Source organism: Ziziphus jujuba, chromosome 1 (genome assembly GCF_031755915.1).
Source record: "Ziziphus jujuba cultivar Dongzao chromosome 1, ASM3175591v1".
NCBI lineage: Eukaryota > Viridiplantae > Streptophyta > Magnoliopsida > Rosales > Rhamnaceae > Ziziphus > Ziziphus jujuba.
In genome coordinates this window covers 16,064,226-16,083,990 of record NC_083379.1, presented here as the reverse complement: position 1 = coordinate 16,083,990, position 19,765 = coordinate 16,064,226, and the positions used below count along the sequence as shown (strand labels likewise).

The window sequence follows — 19,765 nt, the reverse complement described above, 5'->3', positions numbered from 1 at the left end:
TAACTCGGGTGATCATTGCTGCAATTTTTTAGACGCAATATGGGTGTCTATAATATTTTTAGGCTTTAGAATTAAACAAAAAATATTGGTATATACCAAATATCTTAAAATAAATTATACAACCAAAAAATTACATGAATTGATCATCAAAGGGTCCAATTATATCACAAATCTTTAAACTGGGTAACCAGAATTAAAGTTTTTCATATGATGGCCAATTTTATGAAATAGAGCATTCATATGGGTTCTAATAACATCTAAACCACATTTACAACTCGAATTTGGTCCTAAATTGTTGAAGCATAGTTTAATTTTATTTGATATTTAACTAATTGATCTGAAAATAGAAATATACTCAAATATTGTCCAAATTAACAAATCATATATCAAATCAAAGCTTGTCGAATGAGTAACAAGACTGTAAGCTTAAGTTGGTTTAAAAATGTCAATGGTAATCAGAAAGTGCACCCAAATTTTTTTTCAACCTTTATCTCTTCGTATCTCAGAAATTGGATGGAATTAAGGCAAAAAGAGATTGGAAATGAACTCATTGTGTCCAAAAATAGTGGACAATAGGCATGGAATGGCTTGAGATGGTTGAAAATAACCAATTTTCTAGTGACTTGATCAAAACACCAAAGACGGATTCTAATTGCCAATCTTAACATGTTTGGTGATGGTTTGTATGACTTTTTGGTGACATTTTGGAGAATCTATGGACAATAAAATGGGCTGGCACGTGTATGGTTATTTGGTTGGAAAAGTGATTAATTCGGCGAGGATCCAGTTGGTCATAGAGATGGATGCAAGTCAACTCGGTTTTCCCGTGAGTCTGGTTAGATTCCATATATCTACGGTTTTTTGGGACATTTTGTGTATTTTAAAAATTTGGGTTTCCAAGGCAAGTACTTACATTGGTATATATACATATATATATATATATATATATAGGCTTTGAATCCACTAAAAGATAAATATCGGGATTATTTTGGTCACAGATAAAGTATTGATACTTAAAGCTTTACATAACTATAACTTTTAATTGAAACTCAAAATTTGATATGTCACCGATTTATGAATTTGTATTGATGAGTTCTATGCAAAAGTATACCAATCAAACCAAAATTTTGACTATACAAAGAGTCAAACTTATAATTCACACTGGCCAACTGGTCAAATCTAGTTAAACTTATACAATAGAGATATTTTACTGCAGGTTGTTATATAATTTCTTGTCATTTCGATACTAATATTATACTAACCTTTGAAACCAACTCTTTAAATTTAGTTGAAAAATAACCCCAATCTAAATAAATGCAACCGTTGTGATTAAAGACTATCAAGTGATATTATTAGATCGATTTGTAAGAGATTGTGCATAATTATAGGTTTCCATGTAGATGTTTCATTTTTCACGTGCTTTATATATCGTCATTCATCTTTGTCACTAATCTCGTTCCACAGATAAACTAGGAAAATTGCACTTGTAGATTTCCAATTTCGTGTTGGCTTGGTCTTCCTGCTTCTGAAATGTCTCGTTGTGAATGTCTCATTTCCCTACTAATTAATTTTGCATTTGCACACCTAGTTTAGTTTATATCATTATTGACAATCTTTGGATAGGATATGTGTAATGCGTTACTCCTATAATTTCTTTTATATATATATATATATATTATTTTACATGATAATTTGCTTTTCTTGTGTATTCTTTTGTCCATTTTTCAGTTGCCTTAGATTATATATATATATATATATATATATTTTTTTTTTTCCTTAATTTATAATGTTTATAGTTTTTAAGATAAGTACATCTGATACTTACTTGTCGTGTTTAAAACCAAAGATATTAAGGAATAATCTATATTTTCCTTAATTTATAATGTTTATAGTTTTTAAGATAAGTACATCTGATACTTACTTGTCATGTTTAAAATCAAAGATATTAAGGATGGATAAAAATGTTAAAGAGTACTTATGCGGCTATCTAACTTGCGAACTCAATAATATCCACCTTCATCCACTATTGGTTCAACAATAAGAAAAAAAAAATTAAGACGGTTCCACGAAAAGAAAAAATTGTAACACAACTTTTTAGTCTTTTCACATATTACTTTTAAGTAGTACGAATATCAACATTGTGATTCCTACTGCTTATGATAGTATGTGAATGCTTCATAAAAAAAAAAAAAAAAAAATTTAAAATCTGAATAGAAATTAATCCTAAACAAGTCAATAAAACAATATCACATAAATTAATATCCCAGTAATATTATTGAAATACCAAAACTAGGGCATGCCTTGAGCTAGTGAGGGTATAAAGTAGAGTATTTTAGAACATCTCCAACAAGCTTTTGAGAAGCCTTTTTCTTCTCTATTTTAAAAAGCTATATTTTTTTTTTCATTACTTTTCTGAACTAAAAGTTAAAATAAAATAGTGGAGCTGGGCTCCTCAAATGTAAATAATTAAACTCTCTCTCTGTATAAAACTTTTAGTGGACTCTTTTATTGCTATATAATTTTCTATGTACAATTTTAGTTAATTTACTAACTATAATTTCATATTACAATTTTTTTAAAAGAAAAACTATTTTTGTTTGAGGAGAAAAAAAGAAAAAAAGAAAATAATAATCATAATTGTTTATGGCAAATTAAAAATAAAGAAAATTATAGAAAATGCTATTGAAATTGAATAAAAAAAATCCCATTTTTTACTTTTAATTTTTTTTTTAAATTACCCTTCATTTTAAAAATTATAATCTATAAAATAAAGAGCACCATTAAAAATGCTTCTAATGTCCCAGTAGGGGAGCTAAGTGACAATATTGGTGAGAGTAAAAATCCGCCACTATACACTTACACATAAAGAAGACTACCTAGGAGTCTTTCCACATCAAAAACCCAAAAACGAAAAATTGTACCATTAATCTCCCAAGCAACACATTTTATGATCATATATATCATAAAATATTATTTAATTTGGTGCGCAGGGAAAAGTGAAAATATGTGTTATATATATATATATATATACACAATTTTGATTTGATAAGGAACTTAGAAGGATTTATGAAGAGATATATTATGCTAGTTGCTAAATAGGAAAAATCTTTTTAATCAATTTCAAAAAAAAAGTTCAATCAACTATAAATAATACTTTTTTTTTCTTTCTTAATATTGGGTCTACACATATTTTATAGGTTGTTCTTTGGCATTTAGTTTTTTTTTTTTTTTTTAAATGGAATGATATTTCATTGATGTGGATTTACATAAAAATATTTTTAATGATTCTGTCTGTTTTTAGATTATTTTTTTTGCCATATTAAAAAAATAAAAACAGTCACTAAAAGAAAAAACCTTTTTCTGTGGAATTTTCTAAACGATATGTCAAACTGATGTAGCCAAAAACAAAATAAACATTGTCAATATACCTTTTATTTTTGTAGGATATGTTAGATATTTTAAAATTTTCTAAAAAATTTGTTAATAGTGAATGTGAATTGATTTATATGTGACTATTTAAATCTAAGTGACATAAATATACAATCAATTGTAAAATTATTTTTTAATACTAATATACACAAAGATTATTTGTGACTATTAATTAATTATGTATTTTATTAGCTTATTTTCTATTTTGAAACAATTGACTTGTTTAAAAAAGAAAAATTCAAAATATCTAATAGATCCTCTAAAAGTAGAGTATTACTTTAATAGTGTCATTTTTTTTTTTTTTGGTTATATTAGCTTGACAGGGTGCTTAGACATATCAACTAAAGATGTTTTTTTTTTTTTTTTTTTTCTAAATTGGTTGTCTATTTTTTCTAATGGCAAAAAAAAAAAAAAAAATCTAATCATAGATAAAGCCATTATAGATGCTTTAAAAAACTAATTCTTTCTTAAAAAAGTCAATTATTTCAAAAAAAAAAACTACTAGATATTTAATTAATTAATAGTCATAAATAGCTTTTATTCACATTATTATTTAAAAATAACTTTAAAAATTGTATATTTATGCCATTTAAATTTCGATAGCATCAATTTTTATATCATATATAAAATAATCCATATTAATAATTAGAAATGCTCTAAGAATTAAAATATTTTCCATATCAAATCTCTATCTCTCTTTGATAAAGCTCTCCTAGAATCATCTTTGAATTTATAATTAATGAGAGACGTCATGCATGACATGGTAAGTTTACAGTGTTACCATTTACACACACACAAAAAATAAAAAAATAAAAAAAATTATCCCAAAAAACCCCAAAAAAAAAAAAAAAGCCTTACCAAATCAATAACTAGATTTTCAGTTTGATTGAGATATCATCTATATCATTTGTCATATCACCTATTCTATTATAAATTAGAATATAATTTCTTACCCAAAAAAAAAAAAAAATTATGCACATGAATAGTTCATCCTTTATTAGATTTCTGAATTCTCACATATAGAGGTTAGAGGAGTGTAAACATTGCCAAATACTAGTTTACTAGTGGGTTGATCATCTAAGAGCATTATACTAAATTCCTATCAATTCAACATATATAGATTTGATTTTAAATATAAATTTAAATTATATAAACTCAAACCGCTGAAATCCTCATCCCCAATTAATCAAATAAATAAATAAATAGGTTCTTATTAAAAATCTTAGCCTAATAAATCTTAGCCTAATATTGCATGTCCATCAGATACGGAATTTGTTGTATATATATATATAGGTTAGCAGCACCCTCATTTTTTATTATCTGTGGACAAATATAATAATATGCCCAAATCAGACAAATATTGAGATCTTTATATTTATGATTTAATAATGCTTTACCACATAAAGAATGGAAATTCTTTATTGTGTATCAGAAATTACTTTCTTTATGTTGAAAAGTACTGTTTATTAAAGAAAAAGATTAAAAAAAATGAAAGTAACTATTTCATCTTGTAGTCCAGAAAGATATACAATAAAAAATATTATTTTGATTATTTTAAAAGGACCGATCAATTTTCTTATATCAAATTTATTGTATAAAAATTCAATATATAATTAAATGCATTCTGTATTAATATTTATGGTTTCAATATAAATTATTAATGTTATTATTATCGCTGACAACAAATAACGAAACTTCCAATAAAAAGTTAAAGGAAAAAAAAAAAAAACGACATATTTTTTTAATACATTAATATAAAACTTTTTTTTATTATTTTATAATTTTTGGCCTAGACTTTCTGACCATACTATTAATCGGCAAGGCATACTAATCGAAGTCAATAAAGAAGCAATCAATTCTCTACAAAGTCTGAATAATTGGGTCCCTTGAACCTCCTAAACAGGGAAAAATATCATCAAAAACTACAATATAAAGGTTTCAAAAATCAAACTCAATATTTCAGCTGGAGATAAATGCCCGTGGGTAGAGAGTTCAATGAGAAAGATTAATATATATATATATATATATATATATATTTTCTGACTAATTTATAATTATTTTTTAATAAAATCCACCCAAAAAAATAAAATTATTTTTTAATAAAATTGTGGTTCATTTTATTATAATTCGTTCATAAAAGAAAGATATTAAAGAAAATGACTGCTACTGTATAACAAGTACCATAACATCGAATTAATGAAATTACAGTTTTTTTTTTTTTTTTTTTTTTGGGGGGGGGGGGGGGGGGGGGGGGAACAAGATGATGAAAATAAAATATAGATGGTCCCAAAATGTAATATTGGGTGTTATTAAATGCAAAGGAAAGTTGGACCCTTTTTCTAGTCGTTAAGAAGAGGTTCCTTGTTTTCCTCCCATGTATCCAAACGATTCCTTGCTTTTTCCACCTGCAAAATGTAACACCAATTCTCTTCAACCCACATCACTAATTACTACAATTATTCATAGAGTGGAAAAACTTATATTATATATAAAAGTTATATGATTGATGTGGAAAAGAAAAAAATAATAAAAAAAGCAACATACAATAAAATAGCTCTGTACATTTTATTTTGACGTTGTATAAACTATCTATAGTTCATTTATTCATTGGACAAGAGATATCAAGTATGCATATATATATCAGCCAGGCATGTTCTTTTTTTTTTTTTTTTTTTGGTTAAAGTTATAGAATATTCTTAAAATTTCGAAAACTAAAATCTTAGAGCCCGTTTAATATGGTTTTGCAAAATGGTTTTTCATTTTACAAATTAAAAATAACAAAAATCAATGCTGTAGCTATATGTGAAAAATAAGAGTTTGAAAAAATTGGAAATATTCTCTCACATACACATTATAAATTCAAAAAAAATCCCACATATGTTTTACATGTATTTGAAAAGTTTGGAAACCTAGATGTGCAAGTACTCAAATTAAATTAAAAAAAAAAATTTATATCAGATACAAATATAAATAATGTTTCCATATAAATATTATATTATATTTAATATTTACTAAATACAATATAATTTTATCTTTCTCATTCTCATTCTCATAAATTATTTTTAAATATATTACCAAGTATTTTTTTAAATTTTTAAAATGGAAAATTCAATTTATATTTTTTATTTTCCAAAATTTATTCATAAAATTTGTTTTAGAAAATTCTTTAAAAAAAATGTTTTAGAAAAATATTATGGAAAAGGACATTATGAATTTGAGAAATTTCCCTCCGGTATTTAGTTTATCCCGGGATGACGTCTACATCAAAATAAGAATGTTAGGTAGGTTTAGCTTTATAATTCTATTTTGTTTCTCTTTAAAAAAAGAAAAAAAAATCTAAGTGTTCAAGCTTGTTATGATCAACAAAGGTAGACACGTATAATCAATTTCGGATCACATCATCATGATTGGTGATGGTACAAATTTTCTCCACCACAAAAAGGCACTGGTAAATTGTGTACTGGTTCTTTGGCTGGACATGATTATTATAAGTTTGGATAATGTTGTATTAGAAAATACCAGAGTAACCAGAAATTTGTTTGTTTTATTGTTACCTAAAAAGGTTCCAATTATATATTAATATTTACGTTTAAAAGTCAAAAGTGAAATTATGTGTTTGCATCATGTTTTATTTTTACTCCAAAAATGTTCCATTTATATATTATAATATTTACCTTTGAAGGTCAAAATTGAAAATCATTAAGCTAATACTGATAAATAAAATGTACTAAAAAAATGAATTAATCGTTTGAATTAATGAATCAATGTTACCTCTTTATTCCAGTCGGTACGGATGGTGAACCACAACAAGATGAGAGTCTGTATAACAGTGCCGCCTATCATCCCCGACCATATTCCCTACAAGACATTGAGAAAATGTACATGTTATTTTCGACGTCTACCTGGACAAACTTTTTCTACAAAACAAACAAAACCGATACCAACAAAAAAAAAAAAAAAAAAATTCTCCTGGGGATAATTCCCAACTTACATGCTAATATAGTTAATTATTAAAAATAGAATCCGTATATTTTGAGAACTATCTCCAGATATAATGATGTAGTAAATCATATTTCTCCTAAATTTTTAGTTTAAAATTCATTAATTAAAATATTATTAATAGGATATATCACTTTACTATATCGTCCATTTTAAATAAAAGATATTTTCAAAATAATAATTCTATATATATAGTAAATTTGATATAATATGATAAGAGTTATATAAACAATTTAAAAAGAGAAACTTGTCATTATCAACTTATTAAGTTATATAATACCTTAGCCCCGAGGTCGAACTTGAAGCCAAGAACTGAACCCAATGGGACACCAATAACATAGTAACATCCCACGTTTACATATGCTACAAATGCTTGCCATCCACATCCAACAGCCACACCTTAAACATATAATTAAACATTTATTAGTAATTATTTAGATTTGAAACATATATAATTAAGTAATTCAGTAGAGACAGAGACAATAACATGTTCAACTACTAGCCAACTACTATTGTTGAATGTTAGATTGACATATAATTATAAACGTGGTATTTTTGTCTTTACATCATGTGAGTTACTATTTTTGGATGGAACAGGATTCCATGATAGAGTCGAGTGCTGATCCCACCACAATAATGGTGAAGTCATGAGAAACACTGATCGGTTGTACTAGTACGAACTCTCACCGGGAAGAAACTAGAACTTGCACATGTCAACCATTTTATCTTTAAGTATGTCCATCAAAAAGAAAAATCAAATGGAAAACATGTATATATATATATATATATTATATAGCGCTGGTCATTTCAAGATTCCACAAACATTCTTACCTAACCAATACCATTCCTACTTTTTTGTAACTTAATTTTCAAGTAATATTTGATTTTGTTTGCAAAAAAAGAATATATATATATATATATATATTTTTTTTTAACCTAACGTAGCTATATGTGTTTCTACAAAGATAGTTCAATAGCAAGGCTATTATTTTTTTTGACAATAATTTTAATTCAATTCTCCCATTTCATCCCGCAAAAAAAAAAAAAAAGAAAGTGGGGCTACCTACTCTTCTCACCTCTCTACTAAATTGTTGAGAGCTTTTTGCTCGACAAAAACATTAATGATGGGTCTCATGTGACAGTCTCCTGATTCCATAATCTTACGTAAAAAGACATTTAATTAATGTCTTTTGTAATAAATTCTCATGAATTATATCCTTTCAATATGTGTTTTTTTTTTTTTTTTTCAAGAAAATCCTTTTACTATGTTTATATTTATAAATTGAAACCACCATCAAATATATATATATATATATATACATATCTATAAATTCAAACCTGAAGCAATCGAATTTGAATTAATTAGTATTTTTTTTTTTTTGGGGGGTTAGATATTTTAATTAGTAAGATGTCAGGCTGTGGTATACATACATATCTTCGATATGGGTGGTTTTTAGTTTATTTTAAATATATGTACATTAAGAATATCAGGTGTATACGACTTATATATGACTTTGTACTTTTATGGTCCCGCCTTGGTTACTTAATATTTAGTTTAATAATGTGGAATAAAACAAGGGAAACTCTCAATTTAACTTTCCCACTTGTCATTTGTCGTTTATTAGTTTTCTCAAATCCATGGAATAGTATTAATCGTCCAAAAGTAGTAAAATCAAACTCAAACTCTAGCTTCATTTTTTTAAAGGTTAATGTTTCGGAATTTATCTCTTAATTCGATTTAAAATTCCATTTCTTTTACTTCATTGATACGTGGACTTGTAGGTTCCAGTTCTATTCAATCAACATCCATCTCTTGTCCCCTAAATGATATGGATGATACATGCTCTTCCATAAAGACAACTTCAATTCCTGGGCCATCGCATAAACTTTGCAATATTTTTCTATATATATGCATGAACCTGTCTTCAATTTTGTTTATCAAAAAAAAAAAAATATATATATATATATATATATATATATATCTTCACTTTTGATTCCAGGTAATACTATATTAAAAGAAAAGAAATCTGTGTGGTTAAAATGGCAGCCAGCTTAATTAAGGACAAATATATATAGTAATTATATAACTTTAATTATGACTAATCTAATGTTTATTTACTTGGAAAATTTGATAATGATGGATGACAACTTAATTGGGTTTGTCAAATATCAATAATTTTAATTTGACATCATGAATGATGAATTATTTGATATTAGTTTTTTTTTTTTTTCTTATTAACCTAACTTTTCTGGCCAGTTATGAAGTCACATAGAAAGGAATATGAAGAGTGAATCAAATATTACCAACCATATATATATGTATATATATAATGGAAAAACTAAAGAGGCTAACCGTATAATAATATTGGAATGTGATTAAATTAAGTAATTACCTGATAGAACAGGTTGAATGCCATTGAGGATGACGGAGACAGCAAGGAAGGGAGAGAGATCGGAGACAGCATCGGAAACAACCGTACCGCTAGTGAAAATGTAGCTAATTTGGTGGCGGAACACAAGCACTAGGATGGCAAATATCACTGCGATTATGAAGGAGCTAAATGTTACCACCACAACTGAGAAAGCTGCCGATTTTGGATGACCAGCCCCTAGTTCATTGCTCACCCGCACACTGCCAATTAAGCTCTTTCGTTAATTAAGATTGTAAAATAATACAATTGATTAAACAAATTATCACCATTGAAATCCGAGTACATAGAAATTATAAAATGTTGACTACTGCATTTAAACTTTATTTATTTATTTATTTATTAAAACTAAAACAGTAAATCAATTTAGCATCAGCCAATTAATTATTATTATTTTGTATATGTATATATATATATATATATATATATTAGTTATTACCTTGCAGCCGCATTGAATCCCACTGCGATCATGAACACCCATCCAGAAATCGTCATACTGTATCATGTGAATCAAGTAGACATTGAAAATCTTTAACATTATAAAAATCATACACATAGCTTTTGCAATACTATTTGAATTTGTCATCTTAATTTTATTCTAGAAAAGGAACAAACTTGTAATTCAAAAAGTGTTTTGAAGTGGGTTTTCGTAAAACTCGGAACGTGTAACTAACAGCTGCTAAATTTTTTTTTTTATTACATAAAAAATAGAGATTCATTTTTGGAAAACCTTTCAAATGATTATGTTTAAAAACATTGTTAAGTTAATGTGTTTAAAAAAAAAAAAAAAAAAAGAAGCACTGTTAAAGAAAATGTCTATTTTTAAAAACTGTTAGACTGTACAATTCACAAAATATTCTGTTTTTCAAAGGAAAAAATTAGATAGGTATACAATTATCAATTATTTTTATTTTAATAAAAAGGAAAAAGTGAATATTTATCATATTAATTAATTAATTGAGATTTAAGCTAAACTATTGAAGATCAATGTTCTAATTTAATATCTATTAAGTGGATATTTATATCACATAAATTGCAAACGCTTTCAACCTTGTGCCATAATAATCCAAAGAGCAGTAAAAATAATTAAACTGCTAGAAGTAGCCGTTTACAACTAATCACTAAAAAACAATTAGTACCATTCAACAACTTTTAGTAGATCTACAGATGAAATTACTCCACTGCTCTAATGGGTAGCTGCAATTTTAACTGGTCTTTCCACCGTACCGCCAATTATTAATAAAATTTTTCTCTCCTTAGCCAGAAAAGTAAATACACATCCTTACATTCTTAAAAAGCAAAGTACAAATTGACCCGTTGTTTCTTCAAGCACAATAGAATGTTGACTTGTTGTTTTAGGTAGGTGCTGAAGGTAGACTACATAAATATATAATATATATTATATATATAGTTTTTTCGTGCAGATATTCATACTTTTTTAACATACAACATTCACATCGATGATGTTTTTAAATTTTCATAAAAAAATTATCATTAATATTATTATATATAGATAATTTTAAAAAAAAATTATTTTTTTAAATATCCATACATTTAAAAATTTGAATATCCATACTATAAAATAATATTTATATATACAATAATTATTATATTAAATATCATGTAAAGCAATCAATAATTTTAAATTTATGAAATTAGAATATTGTGATGTGATGAGAATTATATATATATATATATATATATATATGAAATTTTGCTATAATATCTACAATATTATACGTGTCCAAGCCTACTAAATCTTTTCTATATATACATATAAAGAGACCTTGAATGCAATATCTTTCAAGCATTTAGTATTCTATAATTACCACCAAATTGTTACCTATATGACAAATAGTAACACTCATGCCTATGAAACCACAAAGGAGTATTAGGTTGATTAGTGAGGAAACTTATACTCTCATGACCGGCTGATGCAGAAGCAGAAGATTGCAGAGCATAAGAGTATGATCCAAACTTGGACCACACAACCTCTTGGACCACACAACCTCCTTCACACTTTACAATACACCACTCAAAAGAGTCAGCATTGTTTGGGTAAACATGATCATGAATCATCTCTTCCATGTCCACACATTTTCGTCCACACCAAAAAACAAAAAAAAAAAAAAAACAAAAACAAAAAAGGCAAAAGACAAAGACAAAAAAAAAAAATAAATAAAAATCCAAAAATAAAAGAAAAACAAAGAAGAAAACGTCATGCATGATGATGATCATCCATCAATAAACAAATGCGAGAGCTTACCAGACAGAGAGAGCGTCCAATGCAATCTCAGCATTTTTAAGCAACCCAGCAATCAAAACCAATATCTGATAGTACCAAGTCTCCAAGCACAGCATCACCGCCGACGCCGTGGATAGTTTGAAGAACGACCATAACCCCGAAAAAGCCAACAAGCTGAACCCAGTCCATGTCTTTTTGCACCTTTCGGTGATCAATATGTATACGAACTGAGCCACCACAATTATCCACCACGAGAAGCTCAAAACCAGCGAAGCACCCAGCAATCCCCACCCCAACTTGTAAACCGTAAACCACGTGAGTAGCACGTGAACCAACAGTGTCGCCGCCGATATGTACGCGCTGGGGAAGATGATACTCTGCGATTGTAGGAATTTCTGTATGGGAAAATTGGCGGCGTAGGCGAAGATTTGAGGGATGAGACCGTAGACGAACAGCGCGGCCGAAGACGCGATGGCCGTCGATTCGCCGAGCAAAAGCAAGATTGGTTTGCTGAAGATGTAGATGATCATCAGCGGTATCGCAGTCAGCATCAGTAGGATTGTCGATCGTTGCAGATATACTCCTAGCATGTCGTACTTTTTAGCACCGTAAGCTTGGCCGCACAATGTCTCCACCGCGCTTCCCATGCCAAGCTGAAATGCAAATAATACAAAAAATTTGTCTAGAATTCCTGAATAAGAGAATAAGAGTGAAAGATTTATATTAAAATATATTTTTAATTACCATGAGACCGTAGGCGAAAATTTGGATGCCGTTGTTGCCGAGAGAAGCGGCGGCTAGTTCGAGATTGCCAAGATGACCACAGAAGATCTGTGTGGACATGGAAGTGACATTGTTGAGCAAATACACAACCACTGCCGGACCAGCAAGCCGGAAAAGCGTATTCAGTTCCAGCCATGTCGCAGATTGGAGACGTCGAAAATACGAAAGTTGAGAGTCGGAGAGTATGATTTCCAGTTCAGAACTGATTAATGTTTGTGATGAAGGTTGATGATGTAGAATATCATTATCACTGGACTCCATGTTTTGTATCTTGCTCTTTCTCTCCCTCTCCTTCTATAAAATTTGTGTGACAGAGAGAAGGTTAGATGTATAGCATAGAGGTATTGATATCAGTGATTGAGGATGAGCGGCTTTTTTATATTTACCGTGTGGCAAGCTCTTCATACACCGAGAAAGTCCCAACAAATTCATCTACAGTCAGAAACAGAACGCCTATTTGTCACCAGCAGCATTGGGACCCATGCTACGATGACAAATGAAAATTGATAATTCTATTTGTACTACAAAAATTGTTAAACACGTTACATTTTACTCATATTCATATTAAATTTTAATTTACTTTCTATATTAATAAAATATATTTAAATTAAATAAGCGTACATTAATTGGACAACATAGATTTGTCTGGAAAAATATATACTGAATTAAATAAATTCCTCCATTTTATACAATCAAAATTTAATTTTTATCGATCATTAAAAAGATGATGTACGTAGTCTAAACATATTTGAATAATATTGGTAATTTTGAACAATATTGGTCTGCATGGTATATGATATATATATATATATATATATAACCTAGACAATATTGATCCATCCAATATATGTAATTTGAACTATATTTGTTTAAGTGATTAAGGGTATTTTGATCATTTATAATTTATATTTTTGAAATATAAGAAAATTATTGAAAATATATTGTGTCTAACAAGTTTCCTGATGTAAATATGATGCCCTTAATTAGGTATTAATTTTTTTATAACTAAAAACTTATTATAAAAAATAAACTCTTTTAAAAAAACAATTTAATTTGTTAAATTAAATGAAATATAAATCCCACTGCTATAAACAATCTTGTATTCTAGTCATTGATGGCTATGAGTTTAAATTTGGCCATGTCATGACTAACTCATCTTTTTTTTTTTTTTTTGGGTCATTTTCTTTTAAAGAAAATATCAAACTAATCTTCTCTTCTTGTCGACTAGCTATAGAAGCTCTTCCTCTCCCTTCCTTTCCTAACTCCTTATAAAACTTTATTGGTACCCTCTTCGTCCTTCACAACTTACTGATCACCATTTATCAAAAAATAAAAAAAATTCTTGATCACCAAAGCTCGCCATATTCCTCTCCCTTCCCTTCCCAACTCCTTATAAAACTTTACTGCTACCCTCGTCGCCCTTCACAACTTATTGATCACCATTTATCAAAAAAAAAAAAAAAAAATTTCTTAATCACCAAAGCTCACCATACCCCAATTGATTAACCTTTTGCATGTCTTTATTTTCTTCCATCGGGTTCTCCGTTCTCCATATTCTCCATGTCCAACGTAAATAAGTGCTATATAGAAACAGTAACAGTACAACTAAAACAAAAATAAAATCATTCTTTGTGAAAAATTGGCAAACCTCTTCCAGACCTCATAAAAAAATTGGACAGTCTTAGCTCTATAAATCGTTTGTTTGCTTTTCCTGTTAAACAACCATCCAACATTTCACATCTAAATCATATTGGCAAGGTAGAATATAGGTAGAGAGTTATTATTTCATATGTTGTTACAACGCGCCCAACTCTTAACTCATATTGGGATTTGAAATTGTGTATCCTTAATATATATATATATATATAGAGTAAAATTCTACGATGTGAATGTCGTACCATAAACAGATTCTCTATATATATGAATAATTTTATATTTATTTTAACATATATTTATTAATACATATTTTGCTTTTTTGGTGGATATTTTATAGGATTTATCTACAAGTAATTCTTGGAGAAAGGATATCATTGAATTTTGATAAATATAGATTTATGTGAATTATCTATATTTATTAATTGATTAAAATGACTCAAAATTCTAGATAAATCCTTGATGTTATCAACATTGAGAGATTTTGTGAAGCTATCAAGATCAAGCTCATCCAGCCTATAAATTAATTAGAAGCTTTTGTTGGTGCCTATATAAACAAGGAAGAGGAATTCATTACTTCACGTCTCAAAATCTTTACAGAAATTCACTGCAAACTTTTCTTTAGTTCTACTAATTCTTCTAGTTATTTTTAGCTTGTTGTTTTATTTTCTTGTCATTTGATCCATTTAATTTATACTCAATTTCCTTAATTGTGGTTCTATTTTGTCACTGCAATTTTATTTTATTAAAGTCCTTTTATACTTTTAAGGCAATAAAACCCTAAATTCTCTTTTATTCTCTATTTCTGATACAATTGCTTGATTATTTTATTATTTATTTTATTTTATTTTCTTTCAGTTTAGCATTCCATTTAAGAGTTGCATTCCTTACATTTACAAGGAGGGCTAAATATTGCAACATATTTTTTGGCATGCCAAATGGGACTATTGAAATCTCCCTAGCAAGATAGTAGACATAAGGAACACATCAAAGAAAAACTACTCTAACCAAATTGAAAGTAGCACTGGTGAGAAAGTGGACTAACTTCAGAGGTAGACCCATCACTACAAGTAGCTATCCTAGAGATGTTTGAATCATAACCAAATTCTTTTGCAAGGCTTACCAAATTCTAGCCAGAATATTAGTGCACTTGCCGAATCCTAGAAAGTGTTTATTGAATCCATACAACAGATAATGCACATGTTCCATGCACAAATCTAGGCTAATCAGATTGTAGCAAATGCATCCAGACTAGTTGGTCCAACAGCCTATGTTTTCAATTCCACCCACTACCATACCTATTGCACCTATTACTAAACCAGCTATTACTACACAATTTCTTATTGATCAAAGCACCTAGCCAATTAATGTACTTGTTGTCCAGCCTACTCCTCCTGTTTCTGTATAGGCCATATCAACCATATGTGCCTCCCCAACGAAGAAATATAACACAAGCTATAGGATATAATGCTAATAATTGGAGGCATGGCAATGAACAACATCAAGGTCAATAATACTAGCATCACCAAGAAGAACATCAAAGCCAACTTTGGAGAAACAATCCTAAGTTCCAAGAAACGAACAAATCAACAATGGCCTAGGCATTGATCGTGAGATTATTGATCAAATGATCCAAGAATAAATTGGTCATGTATATAGATGTATTGGCTGACTAATCTAGGAAACTATATTTGGACTACATTGATAGATTGGAGAATCTAATAAACTTTAGACGTTTTGGCTTCATTCTTTTTTCAGAAAAAGAGTACTAGCCAATGGTCGAGCACATTAACCATTTTACTATGCAATGTGGAAAAGCTATGTGAAAAGATATTAAGAAGCTTAAGGTATTTGCTCATTCACTTACTGGTTCTATGTTCATATGATATACTAATTTGTTGTCAAATTCTATCCAGACCTGGAAAAAGATGGAACAAAAGTTCCATGAACAATTTTATAGAATTGAATTTGAAGTATCAATGGTTGACCTATCTCACCTTTACCAGAGAGATGGAAAGTCAGTTGAGAATTTCATTGCACAATTCAAGATGGCTAGAAACAAATGTCACTTGGACATTCCATAACCTTTGTTTGTTAAAGTGGCTTAGAATGGCTTAAATTAAGAGTTAAAGAAGAAGTTCAAAGGCATAGAGTTAGAGACTTATTTTAGCTTGTTTCTCATGCAGCAAGATTAAAAGAGATTTTGAAAGAAGAATACAATAGAAAAAACTCTTCTAAGGATACTTACTCCAAAGATCATAACATGGAGAATCGTTTGATCAAGTCAAAAGATCAGGTGGATGATAAAGAAGTGATCGAGGTTGACTTGGCTGAGGTGGTGACTATTAAGCCACAAGCTTACAAAGCTTTGGTGAGGCTACTGAAGGCTCAGAAGATTCTTCAATTTGCCTATGATGCCAAAAACAAGCTTCATAATCCAGAGAAGGTATATTCTTTTGACATTACAAAGGCCGACCAAATATTTGATCACTTACTAGCTGACAAGGTGATTTATTTACCTAAAGGACATGTAATTCGATTGGTAGAAAAGTTGAAAAAGAAGCCATAATGAAAATAACATGGCACCTAGTTTCATTGTACAACTTAATGTGAATCCTTCTGAAATGTCATCCAAACATTGATAAAAAAGGGGATGCTGAAGTTTTCAAATAAGGACAAAGACGTAATAGGCGTAGATAATAAACCATTTCTGATGGCTGGAGTCAATGTCACCACAACTAACATATCTAAACTAGCACATCCAAAGGCAAAAGTGGACATAAGCTTAGATAGGGAAAGTTTTCACCATTTTTGGCAGAAAAGGGTTGATAGAAAGGAAGTCTAAGACACAACTAAGCTGTGTAAAAGGAAAAGCTATTTCATATTCAAAGAAATTATGTACTCACTGTAAACATGAGATAATGGTCGAGAAGCAACCTAAGATGGAGAAAATAAAAGACAAAAGACAGCCTATCGACAAGGGAAATAAATTTGCATATTTCCTCCTAAAAACTATGATTCTCATTCGCTTAGAGAAGGTACAAAGTTTGCTTTTAACGTACTTTGACAAAAACTTAATCAATTTCCATCAAGGCAACAAGACCAAAGAAATGATTCAAAATTGTAAATCACTATATGTTAAGGTGACTGCAATAGAATAGTTTCTTGAAAGATTGAAAAGAGCATATTTACTAGATTGGTAGTTTTACGCAACTTGGAAAGACTAAGAATGATCAAACTTCCAAATACTGAGGTTGGAGTATGCATACCAAATTTTACGAGAGATTAGCTTGCACTAAAAATCAAAGGCCATAAAGGCAGCAAGCAACGGCTTAAAGACAAGCCAAAAATGAACTATATAATAAAGTTGTTGAAAGGAAACAGTCGAACAATGTTAATAATTATATTGCTCAATGGGGTAGGAAGTCGTTGTGCATAAAATAGATGGTTGTTCTAAAAATTCCAAAGTATGAGTTGCAAAGAAAGTACAACCTCAAGGCCAAATAGACATGGATCAAGCTGGAAATTCTGAGAAGAATATTAGAAATGAAAGTATGAAGGAAGATAACTTAATTGATACTTCGATAAGTCTGAAGTTTCAATCCTTATAAGAAATGGAGTGCAATATGGTGTGCATTTTGCCATTTTTGTTTGATGCTCACCCAAATCATTAGAGCATTATGGAAGGTAATATTGTTGAGGATGGGGGCATCAAACCCAAATTAATTGTACATCTTAAAGATATTGCTAATTCTCAAATAAAAAAAAGAACTATCCAAGCAAATTATCTTTGAAAAGCTTACTAATGAGGTGTCTGCACATTTTAAGCACATTTTGATGGCATGTTAGTGAGCAGGGTCTTGGTAGATAATAGTGCTACTGTTAACATTCTACCTATTTTCATGCTTAAAATGTTAGAAAAGAATCTATAGGATATTATCCCATTAGAAATTACCATAAGCAACTTTCTTAGAGAAGTCATAAAGAAAAGAGGATCCTACTAATAGATATCATAGTAAGGTATAAGACCACTATGGTTGCACTTTTTGTGGTGGAATCAAAGTCTATTTATAATGTTTTACTTGGAACAGACTGAATTCATATCAATCTATGTGTTCCATCATCTCTTCATTAAGTCATCCTTTTTTGGATTGGTGAAGAAGTAGAAGTGGTTAGGGCATACAATAAGTCAGTTGTAACCTCTAAAATAACAATAAAATTTCCTTAGTATTTTCTTTCAAAACAAGAATCAGAGCTTAACCCTCTAGTCCTTCCATCTCAACACCCTCTGAGCCTTCCATCTTAAAAACTTTCTTAGCCTTTTGTTCCAAAACCCTATCTCCCCTAGTCTTAATCTTTCATCAACCTAGTAATTCAAAGTATGCTCTATGGTTGTACCATAGACTAATCTTCCACAACAGAAAAGAGCACTAGGTATCTATAGTTATATCGTTTAGTTTTTCAGTTATTTCAGAGCTTTGAAATAGGATTAGGATTTAGAGAGAAAGAAGGGCAATAGCTATTGTGTTGTGTTTAGGCACTGTACCCTAAGAACTCTTCTCCAATTTTCGTATAAATCTTTGCCCTTTATAAATCCTATCCTAGGTATTAAGGTCATGGCTGAAATAACCACCACCAGTAACCAAATATCAGATACTTAAACCCATGAAAACCATGTGGATAACTTCTATTATGAAGCCTAATGGTTAGAAACCCATCCTTCCTTTACAAATCCTCTTTTGGATTTTTTAGCTCTTCATCCACTCAATCCATATCAATATTATAAATTATCTCCCACCAAATTTGGACAAGACATTGAATCTTATATATAGTATGAGTCTTAAATACATGTCTTAAATAATTGCACCATGTGTTTTTTATATAGGAGTCTTTCTTTATGATGAAATGATATAAAGATAGGAATCTTATCACATAAATGCTTTATTGTTGTACTAAAAGGATATGTAAAAGGAGTGATCCTATTTATGTACGCATGGCATAGTAAATAGTGCCAATCTTGCCTATATAAGGGAGTTCCCTTAAGGGTTAAGGGCAAAGTCAGTTGTAACTTCTAAAATATGAATAATATTTCCTTAGTATTTTCATTCAAAATTGGTGTTAAAGCCTTCCATTCCAAAACCCTCTAAGCCTTCTATCTTGAAACTTAGTCATTCGTTCTAAAACCCTATCTCTCTTAGTCTCAATCCGTCATTAACCAAGTAATTCA

The 19,765-nt window shown here is 29.3% G+C and overlaps 1 protein-coding gene across 1 annotated transcript; it reads right to left on the bottom strand.

The window, feature by feature from the left end:
* Nucleotides 1-5,670: 5,670 nt before the first annotated feature.
* Nucleotides 5,671-13,435, bottom strand: LOC107421055 (protein DETOXIFICATION 40). The gene is made up of 7 exons (XM_016030195.4): nt 12,847-13,435; nt 12,124-12,755; nt 10,297-10,353; nt 9,822-10,060; nt 7,709-7,827; nt 7,201-7,287; nt 5,671-5,834 (listed from the first exon to the last, which is right to left on the bottom strand). Exons 1-7 carry the CDS (start codon nt 13,144-13,146, stop codon nt 5,769-5,771), a joined length of 1,500 nt encoding a protein of 499 aa, XP_015885681.1. The 5' UTR covers nt 13,147-13,435; the 3' UTR covers nt 5,671-5,768.
* Between the last annotated feature and the right edge of the window lie 6,330 nt (nt 13,436-19,765).

Excerpts from the sequence above, each read along its gene's own strand:
- LOC107421055 (XM_016030195.4), bottom strand. The coding sequence starts at position 13,146 with ATGGAGTCCAGTGATAATGATATTCTACATCATCAACCTTCATCACAA. Across the intron at positions 7,288-7,708 it reads AGTTCGACCTCGGGGCTAAG|GGAATATGGTCGGGGATGAT; the intron begins GTATTATATAAC and ends AATGTCTTGTAG. Across the intron at positions 5,835-7,200 it reads GTACCGACTGGAATAAAGAG|GTGGAAAAAGCAAGGAATCG; the intron begins GTAACATTGATT and ends TACATTTTGCAG.